This window comes from Hibiscus syriacus, unplaced genomic scaffold (genome assembly GCF_006381635.1).
Source record: "Hibiscus syriacus cultivar Baekdansim isolate YM2019G1 unplaced genomic scaffold, ASM638163v2 tig00110320_pilon, whole genome shotgun sequence".
Taxonomy (NCBI): domain Eukaryota; kingdom Viridiplantae; phylum Streptophyta; class Magnoliopsida; order Malvales; family Malvaceae; genus Hibiscus; species Hibiscus syriacus.
This window is the reverse complement of record NW_024062679.1, coordinates 192,410-215,601: the sequence shown is the minus strand read 5'-3', so window position 1 is coordinate 215,601 and position 23,192 is coordinate 192,410. Positions and strand designations below refer to the sequence as shown.

General features: G+C 36.5%; 2 protein-coding genes and 2 pseudogenes across 3 annotated transcripts; all 4 read left to right on the top strand.

Annotated features, from left to right (window-relative positions):
* The first annotated feature begins 271 nt into the window (after nt 1-271).
* Nucleotides 272-4,375, top strand: LOC120117500 (nuclear transcription factor Y subunit A-1-like). Of its 2 annotated transcripts, XM_039137770.1 has the most exons (7): nt 273-436; nt 1,420-1,681; nt 2,169-2,284; nt 2,397-2,468; nt 3,558-3,722; nt 3,922-4,171; nt 4,236-4,371. In XM_039137770.1, exons 2-7 carry the CDS (start codon nt 1,567-1,569, stop codon nt 4,241-4,243), a joined length of 726 nt encoding a protein of 241 aa, XP_038993701.1. In that variant the 5' UTR covers nt 273-436; nt 1,420-1,566; the 3' UTR covers nt 4,244-4,371. The 2 variants fall into 2 exon arrangements, with proteins under 2 accessions (XP_038993700.1, XP_038993701.1); XM_039137769.1 differs by having other exon boundaries at nt 272-436; nt 3,922-4,375.
* A 582-nt stretch (nt 4,376-4,957) lies between these two features.
* LOC120117527 lies at nt 4,958-12,829 on the top strand (annotated as a pseudogene).
* A 2,297-nt stretch (nt 12,830-15,126) lies between these two features.
* On the top strand, nt 15,127-18,106 carry LOC120117521 (annotated as a pseudogene).
* A 1,498-nt stretch (nt 18,107-19,604) lies between these two features.
* On the top strand, nt 19,605-21,975 carry LOC120117498 (transcription initiation factor IIB-like). The gene is made up of 7 exons (XM_039137768.1): nt 19,605-20,092; nt 20,362-20,386; nt 20,907-21,036; nt 21,130-21,260; nt 21,371-21,459; nt 21,639-21,715; nt 21,791-21,975. Exons 1-7 carry the CDS (start codon nt 19,740-19,742, stop codon nt 21,922-21,924), a joined length of 939 nt encoding a protein of 312 aa, XP_038993699.1. The 5' UTR covers nt 19,605-19,739; the 3' UTR covers nt 21,925-21,975.
* Nucleotides 21,976-23,192: the final 1,217 nt, after the last annotated feature.

The window sequence follows — 23,192 nt, the reverse complement described above, 5'->3', positions numbered from 1 at the left end:
GATATTACAACTATTTGCTTGGAAGGAATTGGCAGTAGTAGCAAATGGTTGCTACAGTTGGTTGTAGAGAAGAGGATTATAAACAGTTGTTACAACACCGGGATGACATTGCGATTGAATGGACTCGTCGTAACAACAACAGAGAAGGCCACGTGGAACATAAGGAAATGGTCCACGTGTCGGTAAAAGCTCGACAAAACCTGGAATACCAACAGTTGGTGACGCGATCAGAAGCTTAATTCTCAGAGTTCAAGTACGCAATAAATAGATAAATTCTAGAAAGGGGACAGAAATAGGTGAAGCTCTTCTTTAGTGTTATACTGAGAAATGCACAGAAACTAGATTGACTCTCTCTCTCTCTTATCGATTTTGATTTTCTCTCTTGAAAAGTCCCCGAAATTTAGGGTTTTTGTTTCTGTTCTTCTCGGTTAAACGGGTAAGTGTCCTTTTCAATTTCAATTTCCTTTTTCTTATTTGGTTTCTTAATTTCTGATTGTTTTCAGTTGTTTCTTCTTTTTCATTTTTGGGTAATTTTTAAAGTGGGATTGGAATTAGTTTAGGGTGTTGAGAATTTGGAGGTCTTTGTCCTGGCTTAAAATTTCCCTTTCGTGAGCGTGAGAATTATGTGTTTGGGGTACGGAATTTGAGGTTTTAATTGTGGATTTCGATGAATTGATGTGATCTCTAGTGTTAGAAACTTTGGGATTTGTGAGGCAATACGAGAAAAGATATTTTCTTTCAAATAAATTCAAATCCTCGATTCCATGCAGGGCAAGGAATAAGATTTTTTGAATTTCTGGAAATTTAGGGAAAGAAAATTGGTGAAGCGTGCAAAGTTTAAACTTTGAGCAGACCAAGGAAAGAACTTTGTCGAGACAGAAAAAGAATGTTCTAAACATTGATATTTTGGAGAACATCGAAAGTAAAAAGACTTGCTACCGATAAAATGTGCAGAAGAACAGTAGTTGAGAAACTTCTATTTTATTTGTAATAAAACGCCAAATCCTTGATGTATTTTTGGATAGTTTCCTCAGTCCATCGAATTTTGAACATAGAACAAGTAACGAAATAGAAATTTACTAATATCTTCCCCTTAGTTATCTAAATTTACTAACATAGGCACAGAATATATTAATTTTTTTCATTTCTGGGTTTTGCATTCGTATGCGGTCAAAGTTTTGTGTTATTGCTTTTTATGCTTTCATTTCTTTTTAAAATAAGCTTTGCTTTATTCTTCTGATGAATGTGGAAATTATTTCTCTCCCTTTTTTATGTTTTCTTTCTGCTTTGTTTTGTTTTGTTCTGTTAGTCGCATGTGCCATTACGTAAGTAAGAAGAATTTGCATTCCCAAAGAACAAATTTCCATCTTTGTATATTAGAAATTGACTATCATTTGAGCTTTTTATGGAAGAATGCAGTCAAATTCTGTAGATGGAAGTCAATTAGAACCTGAGGTGCGTGGTGTTCATCCAACTGCAGTTTATTCTGAACTAAAGTGACCTAATATCGGTTATGGTTCCATCTCCACGGGAGTGAGAGGAGTAAACTCATTAAATTCATCTTCAATGGAATGCCCGAATGGTTCAGAGTCAAATGATGTTCATTCACTATCCAACGGTGGGCTAAATGAAGAGGATGGTGTTAATAAAGAAAGACAAACTACTGCATCCTCTCGGGCTGGTACTTCACATCACTATTCTAGTAAATATCTTTAGGAAATAACTACTAAAATGATGTTAGTAATATGAATGGCTAAGTCTCAACGAAGTTTGTTTTTGGGTCATACTCTTCATCATTTCTTGACTTCCGAGATTGAACATGGATCTATAGATGGTTTAAAGTATATATTGTTTTAGGTTCTGTTTAGTGTTTACTACTGTTTCATGTAAACCCTCAGTTCTTTTCAAATTTGTTTAAAGTATTTAACTGAAAGATCTAACGGTTCATTTAAATATGCTGTAGTTTTCCAGAATACTAGAAGACATTTGGTCTCTCTTGACTGGTATAACCGTACAAGTAAATGTGCTATGAAGTAATATTTTCCATGCTCTCTATAGAGCTTTAGTCGCCTAATATGTTGGTATTACTGTCTGTTACTGATTATTCTTTTCATACAAGAGATTGGTGGTTGATGGGTTCCCAATCATTTTCTTCTATTCATTCGCAGTTGGAAATGGCAGACAAGAACATCACAATTCGCATCTTGTTGCATCTACTGTACCCGCTATGCGTGACGAAGGCCTCACGCAGCCTCCCCTTCTCGAGCTTGTTGGTCATTCAATTGTAAGTGCCTCTGGCCCAAGATTTCTGTTCAATTCATAGTATACAATTAGGGATCTCGTTGTTTCAGAACTTGTCGTTGAAGGATTCCTAGTTTTCTTCCAATCCTTTGCAGGCATGTGCATCAAATCCATATATGGATCCACATTATGGAGGAATGATGGCAGCTTATGGACATCAGCCTTTGGTATGGAGCTTTAGTCTGTTTATCAATATGATTATGATCCAATATAGATGCTTTCTTCTTTTATGATTTCATCATTTTCCTCTTATTAATTTTATCTTCAATTTTTTCTGCTTGTAGATCTTTTTCTGTTAGTGCTTTTATCTTTTGCATGAAATCATTCTCTTGAGACATCAAGGTTACACTGATGCTTCAAAATAGATTGCAGTTTTAGCCGGTGATTGTAGTATGGATTTGTCATGACTAAACAAATGCATATATTATGCCATTCCACTTAATAAACATTTCTGCTGCCTAACTTGCATTTTCGAATGCAAAGCATAATCATTTTTTTTTCTGGATGGAAAAAGGAACTTGACTGTTCTTTTCTTCCTTGGTTTGAGTTGGAGAGGAATCCAGCAGGATTTGCACTTTGCTTATTTTCCAGCATGTTTGTACACATGTCCTCTTCACTGTTGTCAAGGGTTTTTATATATTTGTGGCACAAGAAGCAAAAAATGTGCTTTGCCCGAGCAAAAATGGTATATGTATGTGTGTTTCCAAGAATGGTATATGTAGGGCTAGTCTATCAAATTTCATTGAGGAAACCCGGTATGATTTTGAATTTCTAGTTCTTTCCAATTCTCAATATTTAGTTCATCATCTGTCCATGATATTTTATTTGAATTTCCCTGTACAAAAGGGAAAAATGGTTGGTGAAACATCGAGAAGAAAAAATGGCTGCCTAAGGAACAGTGTCTGTCGTGTTTTTGCATAGTAGATTGGAAGGATTTCTTTTCCTTATATGGACTCTGGATCAGTTAGTGGTTTATTTCCATCCATTGATTTTCCTTTCTCCTCTTTTTCTTCCTATCTTTGTGGAGTTTTGGGGGATTGTTGACATGGGATGCAAGGGAATAGGGAAATCCAACTGAAGCATGATTTTACTATGTTACATAATCTTCTTCTATTAGTTTACATTTTATAATATGACAAAATCCTCTAAATCAAGAGCATTATTACAGTAAGATTCTTCATTTGAGAACCTTCTTTTGATACTCGATGTTCCAGAAATGGTGCACCTTCTAATGGACAATTTTTTGCTATGGCCAGTGTTATCCCCCATTTGTTGGAATGCCTCATGCAAGAATGACTTTGCCGATTGAAACGGCACAAGAGCCTGTTTATGTAAATGCTAAACAATACCAGGGAATTCTGAGGCGAAGGCAGGCCCGTGCCAAAGCAGAACTTGAGAAGAAGGTTCTAAAATCCCGAAAGGTAAATAAAAAACCACATACTCTTTTAGTTGTCAACACTAGTGATCATTGACAGTTTAAACAAGAGATTATTTTAAATGTTGCCTATTGGAGTTCAAATAGCTACTTTGTGAGAATTTTGTACCATTTTATTGTTAAAATTTGCGGTGTATGTCATCTGACCTCTATCTGTGTAATATCTCGTTTCCTATAACCTACAGCCCTATCTTCACGAATCTAGGCACCAACATGCTTTGCGTAGGGCGAGAGGTAGTGGAGGACGTTTTGCGAAGAAAACAGATGCCGATACTGATACGGGAGAAGCAAAAGGGTCAGGTTCAGGTCCTGCCTTATCTCAGTCTCCAAGTTCCTCCAGTTCCGAACCATTGCAAACCGATTCTGCCGAAACCTGGAGTTCCGCCCTCACCCTGCAAGAGGCAAGAGTGTCCCATGTGCACGACACGCACCATGTGAACGGCAGCAGTCATTATCAGAACCTAGGCAGTAGCATCTCCTCTAATCAGGCCGCTTGCTATCCGGTAAATGGAGGACACCCTTTCAAAAGCTGAAGGGTCAGTCAAACTCCAAGACTTGTCCTCGAGCACGATCATGGCAATTTCAGTGTTGAGGCGGCAAATCATTCTTGGCTTCTGTTAGACGGAAGGGGAGAAGAGAGGACATTGTTTGTCTTCTGTGCTTCTATCAATTTTCCCTTGCCTGCATTTCTGTACATATACTGCTGAATAGACCTCAATAGTATGTAGTTAAGGTAGTGGTTTGTGGGAAAGGTTTCATAACAAGGAGATGGCACACTTATTTGTCGTTTTAAGTTGAAGGACGTTTCGTTTTGTAGATTGGTGTTTATGAGCATGGAAGACGTAGTTATGATATAACAAGTTGCTTTTTTTTAAATCACTTTTATAAATATAAAGATAAAGGGTATATAAGAGTAAGGCCGTTGATCATTTGTCAAGTTGACGGCCAAGACGTTGCCTGTTTTTCAGTTGTCCATCAACAAATATCTTTTAATAAAAAATAATAATAAAATATCCAATAGCCGCCGCAGATCTCTCATTTTAAGTTGTTACCTACTTAATATCAAAAAAAAAAAAAAATTAAGTTGTTACCTACTTGTCTTCACGATGGGTAAAACGTAAATCCGTCCAAGTTCAATGTAGCATTAAATTCACATTGGAGGTATAATTTTTTTTATATAATTATCGTTATTTAATTATTAATCGATTAATTTAATTAGATATGACAAAGGTGAGGATATTTTTTTAACTTTAATTTATTTTATACTAAAACATAAAAATTTAAACCTTTAATTTTATTTAATGATTTAATCTCTCGTCTCATTATACTATTGATTGCCGATTACATTAGAGGTATAATTAATCATATAAATTACTTAAATAAGACCCATAACGCATAGCGCGTAGAAATGTAATGAAATCCAGAATCCAGATTCGATCAAATGAGTCCCGTGGCATGCACGTGAGGGGCGCACCTTAGCAAAACCAAGTGCAAAACACTTGCTCTTGAATTCTTATTTTAAGCTGTTTATCGCACTTCACACAAACATGCTCCACTTCCTTATCAAAGCTTCAAATCCTCTGCTTTCTCCTTCGCCATTGTCGCTCCACCCTTTTCTTCTTCATTTTGAACTCAACTTTTCTTTTTCTAAAGGAAACCAAATTCAAACGTTATAGTTTTGGCTTTTTCTTTCAAGCTAATGACGACCTCGTTTGGAACTCCGACGGGTACCGTCATACCGGCGGATCCGAGGATTCGAGTCTAGAGCTTCACTGGGTTGAAATCTTCACACTCCATAGCTTTCAAGAGGAATATCCGCGTGTTTCCCACTCCTTTCTGTAGTCCTACTTCCATCAGAGCTGTATCCACGGTCTGTTTTGTTTTGTTTTGTCTGTGTAATTTAATTTCGTTTTATGTTGATTGTTGTTTGGAATCCAAGAAAGTCTGAGAAAATCTTGTACCTTTTTGCAACTTGTACGCCTTTTCACTTTCTTTTCTCTCAGCTTGTTCATTTCTTTCACCAAAAAAGAATATTTTTTAATTACATTTGATTCGTTATTGCTTTCTGAGAATTGCTAGTGTCAAATGGTCAATTGAGACTGCTTTCTAGTAAAATGACACATTTTCCTCTGCGAAATGAGAATATTCTTTTCCTCTAAATGTACAAATTTTTATGCTGAATCGTTTCTTTTATTGTTGACTCCCTTTGCAGCCAGTGAAGCCTGAAACAAGCTATCAACAGTATAACAGAGATGTGCGTGGTACAAGGTCTTTTTCGTTCATGCTTCGGACTAAAAACCCTGGTGGCAAAGTCCCGAACCAGCTCTACTTGACTATGGACGATCTTGCTGATCAATTCGGTATCTGAACTTTGCGTTTGACGACAAGGCAGGCCTTTCAGCTCCATGGTGTTTTAAAGGACCTCAAGACTGTAATGAGCACCATTATTAGAAACATGGGTTCGGCCCTTGGTGCCTGCGGGGAACTAAATAGGAATGTGCTTGCTCCCACAGCGCCACTAATGATGAAAGAATATCATTTTGCACAAGAAACTGCTGACAATATTGCTGCATTGTTAACTCCTCAGTCGGGTTTTTACTATGATGTATGGGTGGATGGGGAGAAATTCATGACATCGGAGCCTCCAAAAGTCGTGAATGCTAGGAATGATAATTCTCATGGAACGAATTTCCCCGATTCTCCTGAGCCTATATACGGGACGCAGTTCTTGCCAAGGAAGCTTAAGATTGCTGTGACTGTGCCAACTGATAACTCAGTGGATATTCTTACAAATGATATCGGTGTCGTGGTTGTTTCAGATGAAAATGGGGAGCCTCAGGGTTTCAACATATATGTAAGACTACTGTAGGATCAAAGAAATTGTACCTTTCCCTTTTATCTTGCACACTTTTGTTACCGAAAAGCATCCATTTCTCATAATTGTTATTGCAGGTTGGCGGTGGCATGGGAAGAACCCATAGGATGGAGACCACTTTCCCACAATTGGGAGAACCACTCGGTCTAGGGATGGCAATGGGTCGGGTCTGGTCGGGTTTTTGGGCCACCCGACCCGACCCGAGAAGAAAGGGTTCTCCACCCGTGACCCGACCCGACCCGACAAAATTAATGTTTCACCCGACCCGACCCGAATATATGACTTAGAAACCCGACCCGACCCGAAATAAAAAAAGAAAATTAATTCAATGAAAACAATGACTTAATTGAAAAAAATTATATATGGAGGGATATTATTGTAATTATCCCTAAATATATAAGATAAAATTATATATATTTTTCGAGTCGGGTCGGGTCGGATTTTTTTTTACCCTAAACCCGACCCGAACCCGATTTTTTTTTTAAAAAAACCCGATCGGGTCGGGTCGAAACCCGTCGGATTCGGGTTGAGTTGCCATCCCTAACTCGGTCACGTGCCAAAGGCGGACATTTTGTATGCCATTAAAGCCATTGTTGCCACACAACGTGATTATGGAAGAAGAGATGACCGTAGATATAGTAGAATGAAATATTTGATCAGCTCTTGGGGGATTGAAAAGTTTAGAAGCGTTGTCAAGCAATATTATGGAAAGAAATTTGAGCCTTTCCATGAGTTGCCTGAATAGGAATTTAAGAGTTACTTGGGATTCCATGAGCAGGTTTGTGTTTTTAATCTGGAGATATCATTCATGATGCCATAATTGTTTTCATTTATAATGTCATCCTTAGCTTTAATACCGTGCATATGACCTTCTCTGTATCTTCTCTTCTGACAGGGAGATGGTGCTTTGTTTTCCGGGTTCCATGTAGATAATGGTCGTATCGGAGGAAAAATGAAAAAGACACTGAGGGAAGTAATAGAAAAGTATAATTTAAATGTGTGAATCACCCCAAACCAAAACCTCATTTTGTGTGATATTCGTAGTGCGTGGAGGCGTCCTATTACCATGGTTCTTGCTCAAGCTGGTCTGCTGGTGAGATTTTCATTACTTGCTAAAGTTTTAAAGTTGAACATCTTAATCAAATGGTTTAGGATATTTTCCTTGTCCATTGAGATTGGGTTGGTTGCAAATATGACAAAGTATCTCAAATTGTAAAGAGATAATAAAATCGATCGATGAAGAAATCGGCTGCCGGCATTTGTAGTTCACTTAGGAGTTCCATAATTTAATGGCACATTAGTAGCTAGACAAGACCGCTAGTATGGGATCACGCAAACCATTACGGCTTTACACTGTTGCTTAGAATCCCACCAAGCTTGTTTGCCTTACTCTCCTTCGTTTTGTCATCATTCGTTTGTCGAATTAAACGATCAGCTGACTGGTTCTTGCCATGAAACAGCATCCTAAATATGTGGATCCCCTGAACTTAACTGCTATGGTTTGCCCAGCTTTCCCACTTTGCCCTTTGGCAATAACCTGATATCCTCAAGCAAGTCAGAGCTGTATTCGAAAAGGTATGTGTCATGAGTAGTAGAGATAGAAACAGTCGGAAAAGGCGGGGGAGAATTGGGGGAATTAAAAGTAGGGTTAGGGATTTCAATTGAGAAAACTAGGGTAATTGGGAATACAAAATTAGAAGGGCTTAGTCACTTACCTGATGGACCAAATCATGGGAAGGAATCATGCCAGCAGCACCTGCAGGAAAAACAATTCTGTTAGACAGTTGTACTGCCAGCTGGTAAATTGGTTAGAATTGGTACAATGTTAACAAATAAAACGTGTACTGAACCAGGAGGAAATTATCTGAAAATTGAATGAAATTGTTCTCTTCTTCAACCTCTATTTCTTCTCTAAATCTTCTTCTCTTAATATCTATTTCTATTTCTTCGATTCTTTTCTTCTCCGATTCTCTTGGGTCATAACAAATTGGTATCAGAGTCACAACTCCTGGCAAAGCAATGGTTGAATCCTCTGCTCTTTCTATAATTCAAAACCAGATTAACGACTTATCAAAGCTGGTGAAGCAAGATCAGCAGTACCTGGAGACAAAGATTGCAAAGAATAAGGGTTATTTCGAACAGATCCTAAGAGTATTGACAGGAAAAACGGTGGAGCAAGACCAAAACAGCCCTGAAACGGAGTCGTTACCTGTGGCAATCGAAGGCATAAATGATGGGTGTCAAGTGTTTGATAAAATGCCTTCCATCACTAATACCCAACACTTGGAAATTGGTTCCAACCGTGAGTGGTCTGAAGAACAAAAGCTGGAATGGATAATATCTGAACCAAGTGGAAAACGACCGTTGTTTGGTTTTGATCTTCCTATAACAGAAGAAAATGGTGCTGTTTTGGATACAATTAGTATCATGGCAGAGTTTCCGGCAAACAACTTTGGAGCATATGCCATTTCAATTGCAACTGCCTCTTCTGATGTTCTTGAGTTCCTGCAGCGTGAATGCCATGGGAAACCATTAAGAGTTGTTCCACGGTTTGAGAAGCCAGGTTTCCCTACATCAGTTCGAATTGCTACTTTTACGCCCTTCATAGTTGATTTTTTTGTGGGTAACTCAAATAATTTCAACTATCTAATTTCATCCGCGTTTAGAGAAATTTGTTCTAAGATGTTTAGGGATATCAATGAACATGTTGAAACTTTTGATCCTTTTGTGTTTCGGCTTTTGTTGATGGGAAGGAGTATAATTTATTTAGCTAAGAATTGGAGTGTGAATAAAAGGTTGCACCTTATTCTTTCTACTCTATTGAAGTTGGGTATATGGAGCAATCTCAGTGTTTATGATATGGACAGCATCAACCTATCTTTTTGTAGTCCACAGCAGATTTGCTACTATGTTCTTGTATTAATCTATAGCAACTGGACTCTTGTTCCTCGAGCTATGAAAGATTACATAGCAACATCAAAGGTTAATGGCTATCAAAGTCTTCATACAACGGTAATTCTGTTTTTGTATGAAAGTATGTTTTGCCTAGAATTTCATATTAGAACTGACGAGATAGATTTGATAGCTGAAAGAAGGATTGTTGTTCATTATAGTGGGAGAGTCTTTGTTACTGGTCTACTTGACGTATTATCTTTAATTACCTATTTTGAAAATTTGAGGCCTCCTTTGGAGTTAGTTGATGGGAATCTGGGTACATTATCTGTAACCATTTGGAGTGGCTTTCTTAACGTTATAATTCTTGATTCTCTTCATCTCACTTTGATGGGTACATTTAATGTGGCTGAAGGTGGTAAGCTAAGAATCTCTAGTGCCACTATACTGAAGTTTGGTAAGAACATGATCACCTATCTTTTAGCACCACAAAAATTTAGTGCTTATGTCTTAAGGTTAATTACAGCTTCGAAAGAAGAATTAAAGTAACATGAAAAAGGAACAAAGACTGATGGCTTTGAGCCTAAGTATGATCTTCACAAGAATTTATCTTGGAACAGTGTCTTTTTCACAAGTTCAAGAGTTTGGGATTTTGAAGAATTGTTTGGGAATGTTGAGGTTGATAAAACTGCCGCTAACAGTCCAACATCAGATGCAATTTATGTTTTCGGACAAAGGCATAAGGCCCCTACAAAGATTGAGCAATGTTCTTTTGATGTCAAACAATTGTTTCATGAATCAATAAAACCACAAAAGAAGGATTTTGTGATAATTGATTCCGTTGAATACGATAACAGCAATGTTGATACAAAGTATGGGATAAAAGTTATTCAAATTCCTAGTGGTGTTACTGGAAATGTGGCATCTTGTGCCAAAATGACTATATATTTCGTATTAGACCTTCTTAGGAAACAAAATGCGATGCAAATATGTGTAAAGCAGAAAGTGTTTGATCCTTGGGGACAAGGATCATCTGAAGGAAGGGGGAATGTCATAAAAGGAGGGGAAGCAAACACTAAAGGCAGCAAAGATCAAGTAAAAGTTAAAGAGCATGTTGAGACTAGATTCCCTAGCACAATTCTAACTAGTTGCGCATATGAAGGTTGCAACTCGGAAGTGGCTACCAATAGCATGAAAATATTATGGGAATTTAAAATAACAGTGTTGATTGTTGCAACTGTGAGTAAGGAAAATGGTAGACAGTTTATTGTTCAATCAGTACAGAAAATGCTAGACACTAGAGAAAGCAAGAATCAGGTATTAAAACAACAACTTCAGAAGACTCAAGGAAGGATGAAGCTTTATGCGAATACAAAATGGACAGACGGAGATCTAAAGGTCGGGGACAGAATTTACCTGAAGTTCCAGTCTTACCATCAAACCTCACTTGCTATTCGAAAGGGATTAAAGCTGGCAGCAAGGTTCTATGGTCCCTACACCGTTTTGCAATGCATGGGGTTTGTAGCGTATAAATTATTACCCGAGTTCTCGAGGGTGCAACTAGTAACTCATAGCAGTTTGTTGAAGAAAAAATGGGAGATCAAAGCGTTACCTCATTGGATCCTTCCCAGTTTGGACAAGAAGGAAAGTTGAAGGTCCACCCGACTATAGTGCTCGACAAACATATGGAGAAGAAGCACAATCATGTGCAATGGACGAACTTAAGGATGGAAAACGTCACTAGGGTAAACTATATTGTGCCTAAAGCACAATTCCTAGTTTTTTATCCTTGGGGACAAGGATCCTTTCATGGAGGGGGTATTGTCATGAGTAGTAGAGATATAGAAACAGTCGGAGAAGGCGGGGGAGAATTGGGGGAATTGAAAGTAGCGTTAGGGATTTCAATTGAGAAAATTAGGGTAATTGGGAATACAAAATTAGAAGGGCTTAGTCACTTACCTGATGGACCAAATCATGGGAAGGAATCATGCCAGCAGCACCTGCAGGAAAAACAATTCTGTTAGACAGCTGTACTGCCAGCTGGTAAATTGGTTAGAATTGGTACAATGTTAACAAATAAAACGTGTAGTGAACCAGGAGGAAATTATCTGAAAATTGAATGAAATTGTTCTCTTCTTCAACCTCTATTTCTTCTCTAAATCTTCTTCTCTTAATATCTATTTCTATTTCTTCGATTCTCTTCTTCTCCGATTCTCTTGGGTCATAACAGTATGTCGTGTATTTACCAAATATCATGTTCAATTTAAATGAGCCCCTTATCCCCAACAAGAAGACTGGCCTAAAACTGAAGTTTGAATGAATATCATTGGCTGAAAAATGTTACCTTCTTCCAAGCTGAAATTTAACTTATCCTTGATCCTTTTCAAGATGTTCTGTACATCGACATGCTATTTGTGTTTATGAATTTTCTTAGTCTAGTTAGTTGTGCAAATTCTCCTCCATATCAATTATCTGAATATCATAAATAGATCAGCACTGCCTAATTTCAGGTTGGACTCGAGTACAGTGAATCGGTGGTGATTATGGTAACTGGCTGCCCCAACAGTTGTGCTAGACAGTACATGGCTGAGCTCGGACTGGTTGATGATGGCCCGAACAGCTATCAGGTAGTTTGATTATCTGGCATGATACCTTACTGTGGTAATAATTAGTAGGACAACTGGGTAATCTTGTTTTTTTGTTATAAAATCAGATTTGGCTTGGAGGAACACCTAATCAAACTCAATTAGCAAGGACTTTTATGAACAAAGTCAAAGTTCAGGATCTTGAAAAAGTTTTTGAGCCCTTGTTCTACTACTGGAAACAAAAAAGACAACCCAAAGAATCATTTGGCGACTTCACAACCCGCATGGTAGTATTATTATTCTCTTTGCTCATTAATCGATATCCCCGTTCCTTTAAAACATCCTCTGCAATCAAATGAAATTCATGGCCTAGGAAACTGATGAGCATGATGATCTCTCCCTCAGGGATTTGAAAAACTTAAGGAGCTGGTGGACAAATGGGAAGGTCCAGTGCAATCAGCGGCAAGGTATAACCTAAAGCCTTTAGCCGACAAAGAGACATACGAAGCCATGGAAGAGCTTGTAAAGCTGCAGAACAAGACTGCTCATCAGCTGGCAATGGAAGTCATTTGCAATTTCGTCTCTGCCCAGCAAAACGGTAAGAGTGAATGAGTCGTTTACAATATCGCTGCTGGCTGCATTGTCAATAAACGGAACTGTCAGTGTCTCTTTCGGGCTTGAGATGTGGTTTTTTTAAGATCATTTTGGAAATGAGTTTCGGCCTCATTTTTGCTTTAGATAGGATCCGAGTTCTCTATATAAATAATTGTGAGCTATCATTGTGTCTCCTTTGTTGTTTGTTGTTGAGGATTGTGGACTTTGGTTTTAGAATGTAATTCCTTCAGCTATCAGTCTCTTTAACTAAAATCGAATACCCAATTGTCGAGAAGTTGTTAAATTTCCAAAATCAAATATAATTAAGGCAGTTAAGTCGAGCTCCAGTTATCACTTAGCAAAGGGCACAGCTTTATTTTCAAAACCATCCAGAGAGAGACAGAATTTGGGTGTTTGTTTGTTGGATGGAGAAGCCATCAATGCACTGGGAGCGGCAAACAACAGGGGCTAAATGGCAATACCCACCACCACAACCAGCCCCAAAGATGCTCCATTTGCCACCACACAGGCCTACAAAAAAAGCACCAAAGCCGAAGGCAAGTCCTTCAAAGCTACCGGCTTTACACACTGGTGAGCTTGTTTGATCAAGAAGGTCTTTTACAAGAGGTGTTGTTGATCCTATGGTGAGCCCAAGTCATGATGAAGAGATGAGAGGGTGGAAGAGGAGAGCAGAGAAAACAGTGGTGTTGATTTGGTTGAAGAGGAGGAAATGGAGGGTTCCAAGCTGAGATTTTGAGAGCATAGTGCAATTATTGAGGATGGAAAATGATATTGCTGTTAAGAAAATGAAGAAGGGTGGAGATGGAGAGGACCCTGAAATTCGCTGTTCAAACTCTGGTTTTCTCTCGTTTGATTATTTTCTGTTTGGTTCTTGAGAGAATATTAGTTCATGTATAGGACCGTTGGCAAGTGGCATGCAGGGAAGAAACAACATTTGTGAAGGAAAGAATGTGAAGTTGGTAATGGAGGATCAGATGGATGAGTTGTCTGAAAAACTGCAAAAGATTTGAAGGGTTAAGAAATGTAGTAATTTTGATGAACAACTATGTTCCATGCTCACTGCAACTAACAGTTCTGCTTCCGGCTCGAAGGGGATCAATTATTCGGATCCGTCACCGTAACCAACACAAACAATCATACAACATAAATCGTAAAATAATCATATCAAATCGAAATTTACCAAGTAGGGATTTTTTTTCTCATTTTAGCGTAAGCAGTTGTCTGGTAGGATAAGAACCGGCAATGAACAGCTAGTTTGACAAGACTTCCTATGTTGTTGGAAATTACGTAAGATTTGTCTCACATTTTCTTTTTATCATCTCCTTTCACTGTATTTTTCTGAATTAATTATTGTGGTGGAAGTACCGCCATACCTCAAACCATCGTCGACAAAAAAACATTCAACTAGGTGCTGGTGGTACCTCCCATAAAAATTATTTGTGTGGAGATATAATGAAAAAGTAAATCAACCAACATCATAGGTCACAATGATGAAGAGATCTATGATGTGAGAGGGGGGGAAGCCTGGCTCTTCACTTGCTGCTAACCATCAGAAACATCAAATCAATAAGAAAGGGGTTTCTTCTTCTTCTTTTTAGTGACAGCAGTTTGTGTATTAATTAATCATTAAATGACATATAAATAATAAAATTATGTGAAGTACATATAAAATTTAATTAAGAATTGGTAATTTTTAGGGTAATTATTATATTGGGTCCCTCAACTAATATACTACTTATAGTTCAGTTATTGGTTTATTTTTTATATTTTGATCATTAACATTCTATTTTCATTTTAATTTAATCATTATTCGTTAAAAACAACAAAATTTATAAAATCACACGATATCGTTCTTAGTCATTCAAACCCATATATTTTTATCAATTTAGTTATAAATTAATAATTTTAAAACCTCAATATTAAAAAATTATTCTAATTTGAACATCATTTAGTTCTAAATAAATCAATAAATTTAATCTGACACATACGATCATTTTTATGAAATTTAAGAAATATATAAAAGAGTTTGAAGATGACTGACCCTAAAATATAAGATTATCAACAATTAACAGTTACATCAAATTAAGTAATTATTATATACTAGATAAAATTAATATTTAAGTTTAGACTGAATATATTATTTTTAAAGTTATATATAATTACTTAACTTGATGCAATAATTAAAAATTAATTACTTTAAATCTCGAATTTAATTTTTTAGATATTATTTTTACTTTAATTTTAATTGACATTCAATTATTAATTCGATTTGGCGATAATATGTTCCTTTTTATAATAATAATAATATTCAGATGTTGGATTAAACGGTGGATAGGAAGAGCGTGAATTGCACGTGATGAATGTTCGAGTAGGAAAAAAAATTAACACTAGAGTGGCCAAAACCCTTATAAATTCTGTTAATAGTCAAGTTTGGGCCACCAACGACAATCCAAACACGTTTTTCTCCGAAAACAACGTAATAAGGGAAGCAACTCATCAAACTCTGACAAAGTCCGCCACCAACAGCCACCGTAACCAATGTCCACTGCCGCCTTCCTTTTCACCCCATTCCCACCCTTCTCTCCTCCCTTTAAGCCGACCCCTAAACTCTCCACCGGTTTCCATCTCCGCCTTTCTTCCTCATCCACCGGTCTCCGCCACCGCCGACCTTCCCCATTCTCGACTTTCTCCACCCTTCCCAGCGGAGATGGCGGTGACATTAACAACAACAACAAATCGGGCGGTGGAGGTGGAACAGTGACAATGGGAAAGGCAACGGCAGTGATGAGAATGCGGGTGATGAGAACAAGAGAGAGGCGATGATTATACTGGCGGAGGCAGGGAGATCAATGGAGAGCCTGCCGAAGGACTTGGCGGCGGGGATCCAAGCAGGAAAGGTTCCCGGGTCTGTTATAGAGAGGTTTATGGGCTTGAAAAGTCGGGGATCATGCGTTGGTTGATGCAGTTCGGCGGGTTTAAAGAAAGGCTTTTGGCTGATGATCTTTTCTTAGCTAAAGTTGGCATAGAATGTGGCGTCGGGATCTTCACCAAGGTTCTTTTTCTCTTTTTTTTCCGTTTTAAATTCTGCCTTTTGAGTTTGAGTTCTTAGTTTTATTTATATAAATCGATATAGATTTTGCTACGAAATTTATAATGTGGTTTTATCTTGGTTATATTTGTAAGTTATAAGTAAAATTCCTTGTGACCTTTGTCGATTAGATGAATTTTGGGGTAATTTTCCTTCTGTTAGTTTTGAGATATAAGTCAAAATCTTAGAGGCAATCATCAATGAAACGAAATGTATTTTTCAAAGAAACATAATTGCCTATATAAGGACTAATAGAGTGGAGATTTGCTTGAAGTTGACTAAATGTTCGTCGGCCTTGCTTGTGTAAGTACTGGTTTCTTTTAGGATTACATGTTCCTACTTGTGTCAACAGTGATCATCACCGATCGGCGTCTCTTCCTGGTGTAAGCTAGTAAAATTACTTGATTTGAGTCTTAGTTTAAGCAACTGAACCAAATTTCCGTCTCGTGCGGTGGTCTACTCTTAAATGATTGTAATTGTGTAATGACTTGACCTCTGTCTCTCGTGTACTCCTCCATTCTGCGTGACTTATTTGGTTTTGTTATCTCAAGGTTGACTACTGTCATACTTGTGTTAATCTCCTGTTTTTCTAGACTGCTGCAGAATATGATCGTCGCAGAGAAAACTTTTTCAAGGAGCTTGAAGTTGTATTTGCGGATGTGGTATGATTGTTTACCTCAGAAATGCTTCTTTCGATCATGTGCCTTTTCGGACTTCTTTTGTTTTGAATAGCAAGGATGAATTGTTTGGCTAAATTCAATGAAAATTTTGAGGATTACTCGTTTTATGGCTGTATAATGTATATTTTGCCTGATCTTGAGTGATTCATTAGCCAATAACATATGAATTATTATTTGTCCAACTCTGTTATTTCTATCGTCTTATGTTCTGATTTGTTTTTCTAGGTAATGGCTATAATTGCAGATTTTATGCTTGTTTATCTTCCTGCTCCTACCGTCTCTCTCCGGGCTCCTCTTGCACTCAATGCTGGAATTATTTCCAAGTTCTTCCATAGCTGCCCCGATAATGCTTTTCAGGTTTATGCTTTATAATTGCTGATGAAGTTGCATAGAAATTTCCTGCAGTCTTTCTGAGATGAGAAAAAAAATGACTTACAATCATGAAATTCTGCCTGCAGGTTGCTCTCCATGGGACTTCGTATTCGCTTTTGCAGAGATTAGGTGCAGTAATGGTAAGGAAATTCTATACTGTCTTCAAATTTTAAAAGATACGGTATCTCGACAACTGATAAACAAACTAACCACCATTCGTGTTTTAATTAATTGTATGCACTGTGCAGCGGAACGGGGCTAAGCTTTTCGCAGTAGGCACTACTTCTTCCCTGGTAAGTTTTCGGCAGCTATTAGTCTCTTTTTCCCCTTTTTTGAATCTTATTAATATCACTGATCTTTGCAAATTGATTTATCAAATTGAAATCCCCAAACTGGATATTCTGGCATTTAAAGGAATTTCTAACCTTTTAGGTTGGCACGGCTGCCACAAATGCCTTGATAAACGCGAGAAAGGCTGTTGATAAGACTTCCGCCGATGAAGTCGAAAATGTTCCCATATTATCTACCAGTGTTGCCTACGGTGTATATATGGCCATTTCTAGCAACCTCAGGTGCGTAGGTTTTATATTTTAGTGAATATTAGTCCTTAAGGCTTTGGATTTTTCTATTGTCTGTGGAAATGCCTTTATGAATATCATTAGCAGCAGTGTTCGATTCTGATAATACGGAGGATGTTGTGTTGATGAATAGGTACCAAGTGCTGGCTGGTGTGATCGAACAACGGATGTTGGAGCCTTTACTACACAAGCACAAGCTTATGTTGAGTGCAATATGCTTCGCTGTTCGAACAGGCAACACGTACTTAGGTTCCCTATTGTAAGACTCGATACCGATCCTAAAATTTTCACTTGCTACAATAGTATAGTCATTCATTGCCTACAGCTTCTCAATTTTTTCGTAATTTCCCAAAACGCTCCTATAGGTGGGTGGATTATGCTCGCTTGGTCGGTATTCAGAAAGCACAGGAAGAGGAGAATCCTGTGTTGGAATGATCTGTGTTCCGTTGGAACAATCACCGTCGTTCTGAATCTCGGTTCCTTGAAAGGAAGTTTGCTGATAACGGTATTTATTAGAGGATTCATCGTATACAAATACATATGTCGGGATTTAGGATAGGCCTAACCATTGGGGTAAACATGAATGATCTTCTCAGGTTTCAGTAGTATTTAGACAACCATAAAAGAAAGGTTTTCTTCTCCTATATTGTTTTTTTTGTACCTGAATTGAGACAAAGACATTGTCGCCTGTTTCATTTAAAGACAATATAGCAACGTATTCTGTTTGTTTTTAGATATTTTCCTTATAAAATGCATGCCTGATACGTAGGGATAGACACGGGACTCAAATCCGACGAGTTTTGACCCGATTTAATCTTATCATGTCCGTTTTTATAAAAAAATCGGATTCGGGTCAAGTTTTTAGAGGTTGTGTTCGGGACGGGTCCGGTTTGGGTAAGGGTAAAAAAATTTGACCTGACCCAATCCGAAAAAAATATAATTTTACCTTATATATTTAAGGATAATTCAATAATACCCTTTTATATATTTTTTATTTAATTAAATTCCTATTTTTATTAAATAAAAGTAATATATTTTTATAAATATATTATTTCGGGTTTGGTCGGATCATGTAGAATTTAAGTTTTATCTTAAAAGGACGAGTCAAGTTTAAATCAAATGAAAAATGTATAATTTTCGGATCGAATCAGGTTTAGTAGAAGTACAACCTAACTCCACAAATGGACATCCCTACTATTACTATGCTTATGACAACAATATGTACTAGTATTTTCATGTGCTATGGATTAAATTTTGTTCTAAACGTTTATAAAGGAGAATACAGTAATTGTCTTTAAATATATATATTAATAAAAATATTATAGTAATATATATATATATATATTGACAATTAAGTTTATTTTATTTTAATATCGAATTAAATTGAAATTTTAAAAGTAAGAAATAGAAAGAGAACATTTTACAGTAAGTTAATCTTGAGGGTTCGTTTGGTTTACGGAATGTAAGATTACCAATGAAAATGTAAGATTATCAGGGAATAAGATTACTGGGAATGTTGTATTTTGTGTTTGGTTGGCTTAGCAGGAATGTAAGATTATCATGTTTGGTTAAAGGAATAAAAGATTATTGGAATGTATATTTGACTAAATTGTCTTTATTATATATTTTTTTAACAAATTGGAAAATATTTATATATTTTCTTTAAAAAATTAAATTCATAAAATTTATATAATTTTTTTTACAAAATTAAAAATATGAAAAGGTTTAATGAAAGGGTAAAATTTTATTTTAACTCCTAAACTTCATATAAAATTTTAATTATAGATTTTTTTTTTGTAAATCTAAAATAGTTTAAGAATAAATTTGTAATTTAACCTTCGTAGAATTTTTATTATTCAATGACAGAAGAATGATATTTTTGAAAGAAAAAAAAATTTAAGGACATTTTAGTCCAAAACGCCGGTAATCCAACAATACCTAAGAAAAGAGAGGTAATGATATTTCCGATAATATACCCCAAAAAATCAACTATTAATAATCTTATATTATCAGAAATGAGATTCTCAAACTAACCAAACGAGAGAATATAAATTTTATTACCATAGGAATCTCACGATCCCCATCCAAACACCCCTGATAGTAAAGTTTAAGATTTCCACTATTTGTATGTGCTGGTTTGAAATATACCGATTTTTTTAACTTGCAAGTATTGTCGTAGCAAACCCAGTCTCACACTCAACCGAACCACCCCCTGGAAAGAAAAACCGGATAAGTTCACCCACTCACACATTTCTAAGCCAACATCGCCAACGACAAAAAGTAAACCGACGTGATGACAAGATAAACTATTTCACGACATGTCCGACTCTTCCTGCCCGGATTGCAAGCGACCAACCGAGGTTGTGTTCGACCACTCAGCCGGCGACACAGTGTGCTCCGAGTGTGGTCTGGTTCTAGAGTCTCATTCCATCGACGAGACCTCCGAGTGGCGAATCTTCGCCAATGAGTCAGCCGACAACGACCCAGTCCGTGTTGGTGGTCCATCGAATCCACTCCTGGTCAACGCCGGCCTCTCCACTGTCATTTCAAACCCTAATGGCTCCTCTTCTGACTTCTTTACTTCCTCTCTGGGACGATGGCAAAACCGTGGGGCCAACCCCGACCGTTCCCTTATCCAGTCCTTTAAGACGATTGCCACCATGTCTGATAGGTTTGTCGGTTTCTTCATTTTTAATGTTTCTTGTTCTTGTAATTAACCATGAATGGATGCTTTGTTATGTCAAGTGTGTGGGGTTTTGTGAATGATTACAATGGACAGTAGTTAATTGTGCATGTTTTTAAGAACAATTATATATATATCAAATAAGAGGCAGCCCTGTGTTCTGTCGAAAAAGTCGGTGATTAAGGACACCCGACAATATCTTAATCCGCTTTGTTGCAACCATAACTGATCGTACGTAATTTGTTTTGGTGTTTCAGGTTGGGCCTCGTTGCAACCATAAAGGTACCCAACTTAACCCTTTTGTTTGTTTTTGTCTCTGTTTAATTAATTTTTTGAAGGGGCCAAGAATGGACTAATTGAACTATTCATTGTTAAGATGGGTATTTGTACCTCACTCTCTCCTTTTTAGTCCTCGAAATATCTTATACTCGGTGTATAACTTATATATATATATATATTATCCTCTAAAAATATTTTGAATTTATAAAAATATTAAATATTAAATATTTAAATCCAAATAACAATGGTTGAAATAATTGAAAGGTATCAATAATAAAAGAGAATGTTGTTCTCTCTAAAAGACTTGACTTTAAACAATTGTATTTACAAAGTACAAGTGTGTTAGGTACGAAGTTTCTTGGATAGATAATATTTTGAGATGATAGCACACCATTGATTTTGGCACATCCAGCTCGTGCACAATTTACTTGTATGAGTTTTTTTTTTTTGAAAGTATAATTTCGTATTATAGTTTACGTAATTTGTGACAACTAATGTGAGTATAAACTTTGAGTTGATGAAGGATCGGGCAAACGAAATATACAAGAAAGTGGAAGATCAAAAGCCACTTAGAGGGAGAAACCAGGATGCCATTTTGGCTGCTTGTCTCTACATTGCTTGTAGACAAGAAGACAAACCTCGTACTGTCAAAGGTATGCGATTAACTCTAAAATTAACATCTTTATTAATTAATTATCACCATTATTGTTTAGAATCCTCTAACGCACGTCTACATCGAGAACCAGAGATATGCTCGGTCGTCAACGGCGCCTCGAAGAAGGAAATCGGCCGTGCGAAAGAGTACATCGTGAAGCAATTGGAGGTGGAGATGGGCCAGTCCATGGAAATGGGCACAATACATGGCGGCGACTTTCTCGTAAGTCATCTGTCGTCAAAATTTAAACATAATGCGATGTATCTAGATTATTTTTAAGTTTTCCGGATAGTCGGTGGATCGGGTTTATTGATTCGGAAATTAATTAACAGAGACGATTCTGCTCGCATCTTGGAATGAGTAATCAAACAGTCAAGGCTGCTCAAGAGGCTGTGCATAAATCTGAAGAGCTGGATATCAGGTAAATCAAATATGTGATCGGATTCGAATACGAATATTCGAACCCATTGTTCATTCGAAAAACATATCTATATATTTGAAATTATCTGAACTAAAATTAAACCAGATTCGAATATAAGACATCCAAAAGTTCTTATCTGAATCCTATCCATTATAACCTTGAACAAATTTTGGTAACAGGAGAAGCCCGATATCGATTGCAGCAGCTGTTATTTACATGATAACCCAGCTCTCGGACGATAAGAAGCTTCTCAAAGGTTAGAAAAAATTACAAACATGTATGTATGAATGCATGTATGCATGTATGTATGATTCCTTTATTTAAGCTGTAGATATATCAGTAGCAACAGGAGTGGCAGAAGGGACAATAAGAAATTCCTACAAAGACCTTCATCCGCATGCTTCTAAGCTTGTTCCAACCTGGTTTGCCAGAGCTGAAGACCTCAAGATTCTTTGCAGTCCTTAAAATCACAACACTGTTAACTGCTTCCGTTGATCTGGTTTTACCTCTAACTTGAATGGCCAAGTCGTTTGTCCGCGATCTAATGTTGTTCGAACTCAGATCTTGTGTTAGATATAAATATGTTCAGTTTTCTCCAAGTAATCAAAATGAAGAGTAGAAGAAACGGAGAAGTAGCATTTTTTTTACAAGGTACCGCCAGGCGTTGGTACTTCAAATTATTATTAGGGTAGACAACACGTCAATGAAATTTAATCTGTGTATCAATTTTATTGATGAATTTTCAATTTCTTTAATTTTAACACTATATTTTAATTTACTGTTCAATGCAAACACCGGATTGTTAAATCGTTAAGTATATGGTTATGTGGTATTTTTCTATTACGTGACTTTAATTTGTATATCAATTTTGTCTCTAAATTTTAGTTTATGTTTCAATTTGATGATTGTCTATAAATAGTTGTTATTATCGATCAATCACTGTTTTGTCATTAGTCGTCATTTATGACAATATTAGTACTAAAATATTTACATTCCACTCATCTTTTTTCTCCTCGATTAGTTTTCAATAAAACATTTTGAAACATAATGAAAATTCATCTAAATGTTCTAATGCTCTGAATTGCTCCGACGGTAGTATGATGAAGTTAGTTTTGAGTTATGTTGTTTATATTCTCAAAAAAATATTTCTCACCGTTCGAATTTTTAAATAAGCACCTAGAATACATTAAAAAAAAACTAGAATGTTTAAACATTTGGATTAATTTTTATCAATTTTGAGTGTTTTGAAAAAAAAATCAATTTGACGAGAAAAGAGACGAATGAAATGTGAATGTTTTAGTATTCATCTTACCGTGAATGGTAGTCGGTGACCAATGACGATTGATCTACAATAATAAAATTGATATACAAATTAAAATTCAATGCTTAAAATTAAAACATTTTAAGAATTTAATGAGAAAAATCGATTCATCATCTAAAATCTTATGTCAATATCAAACTATATTATCATCTAGGTTAATTATTTAATGATTCAGTGTTTAATTCAACCTGAAACCAACATCTAGCGTTAAAATTTAAATAATTTAAAGTATATTACTAAAAATAATACTTTGATCTAAATTTCAATGATATTTAGTATGCTTTACTCTTATTATTATGATTCAAGACAAGTTGGTACATATATGGACCCGTGAGTTGGGCCATACTGACACCTGTACCAGTATATATGTTAATATGAATGAGCCCACGACATTGACAACCCCCACAAAATC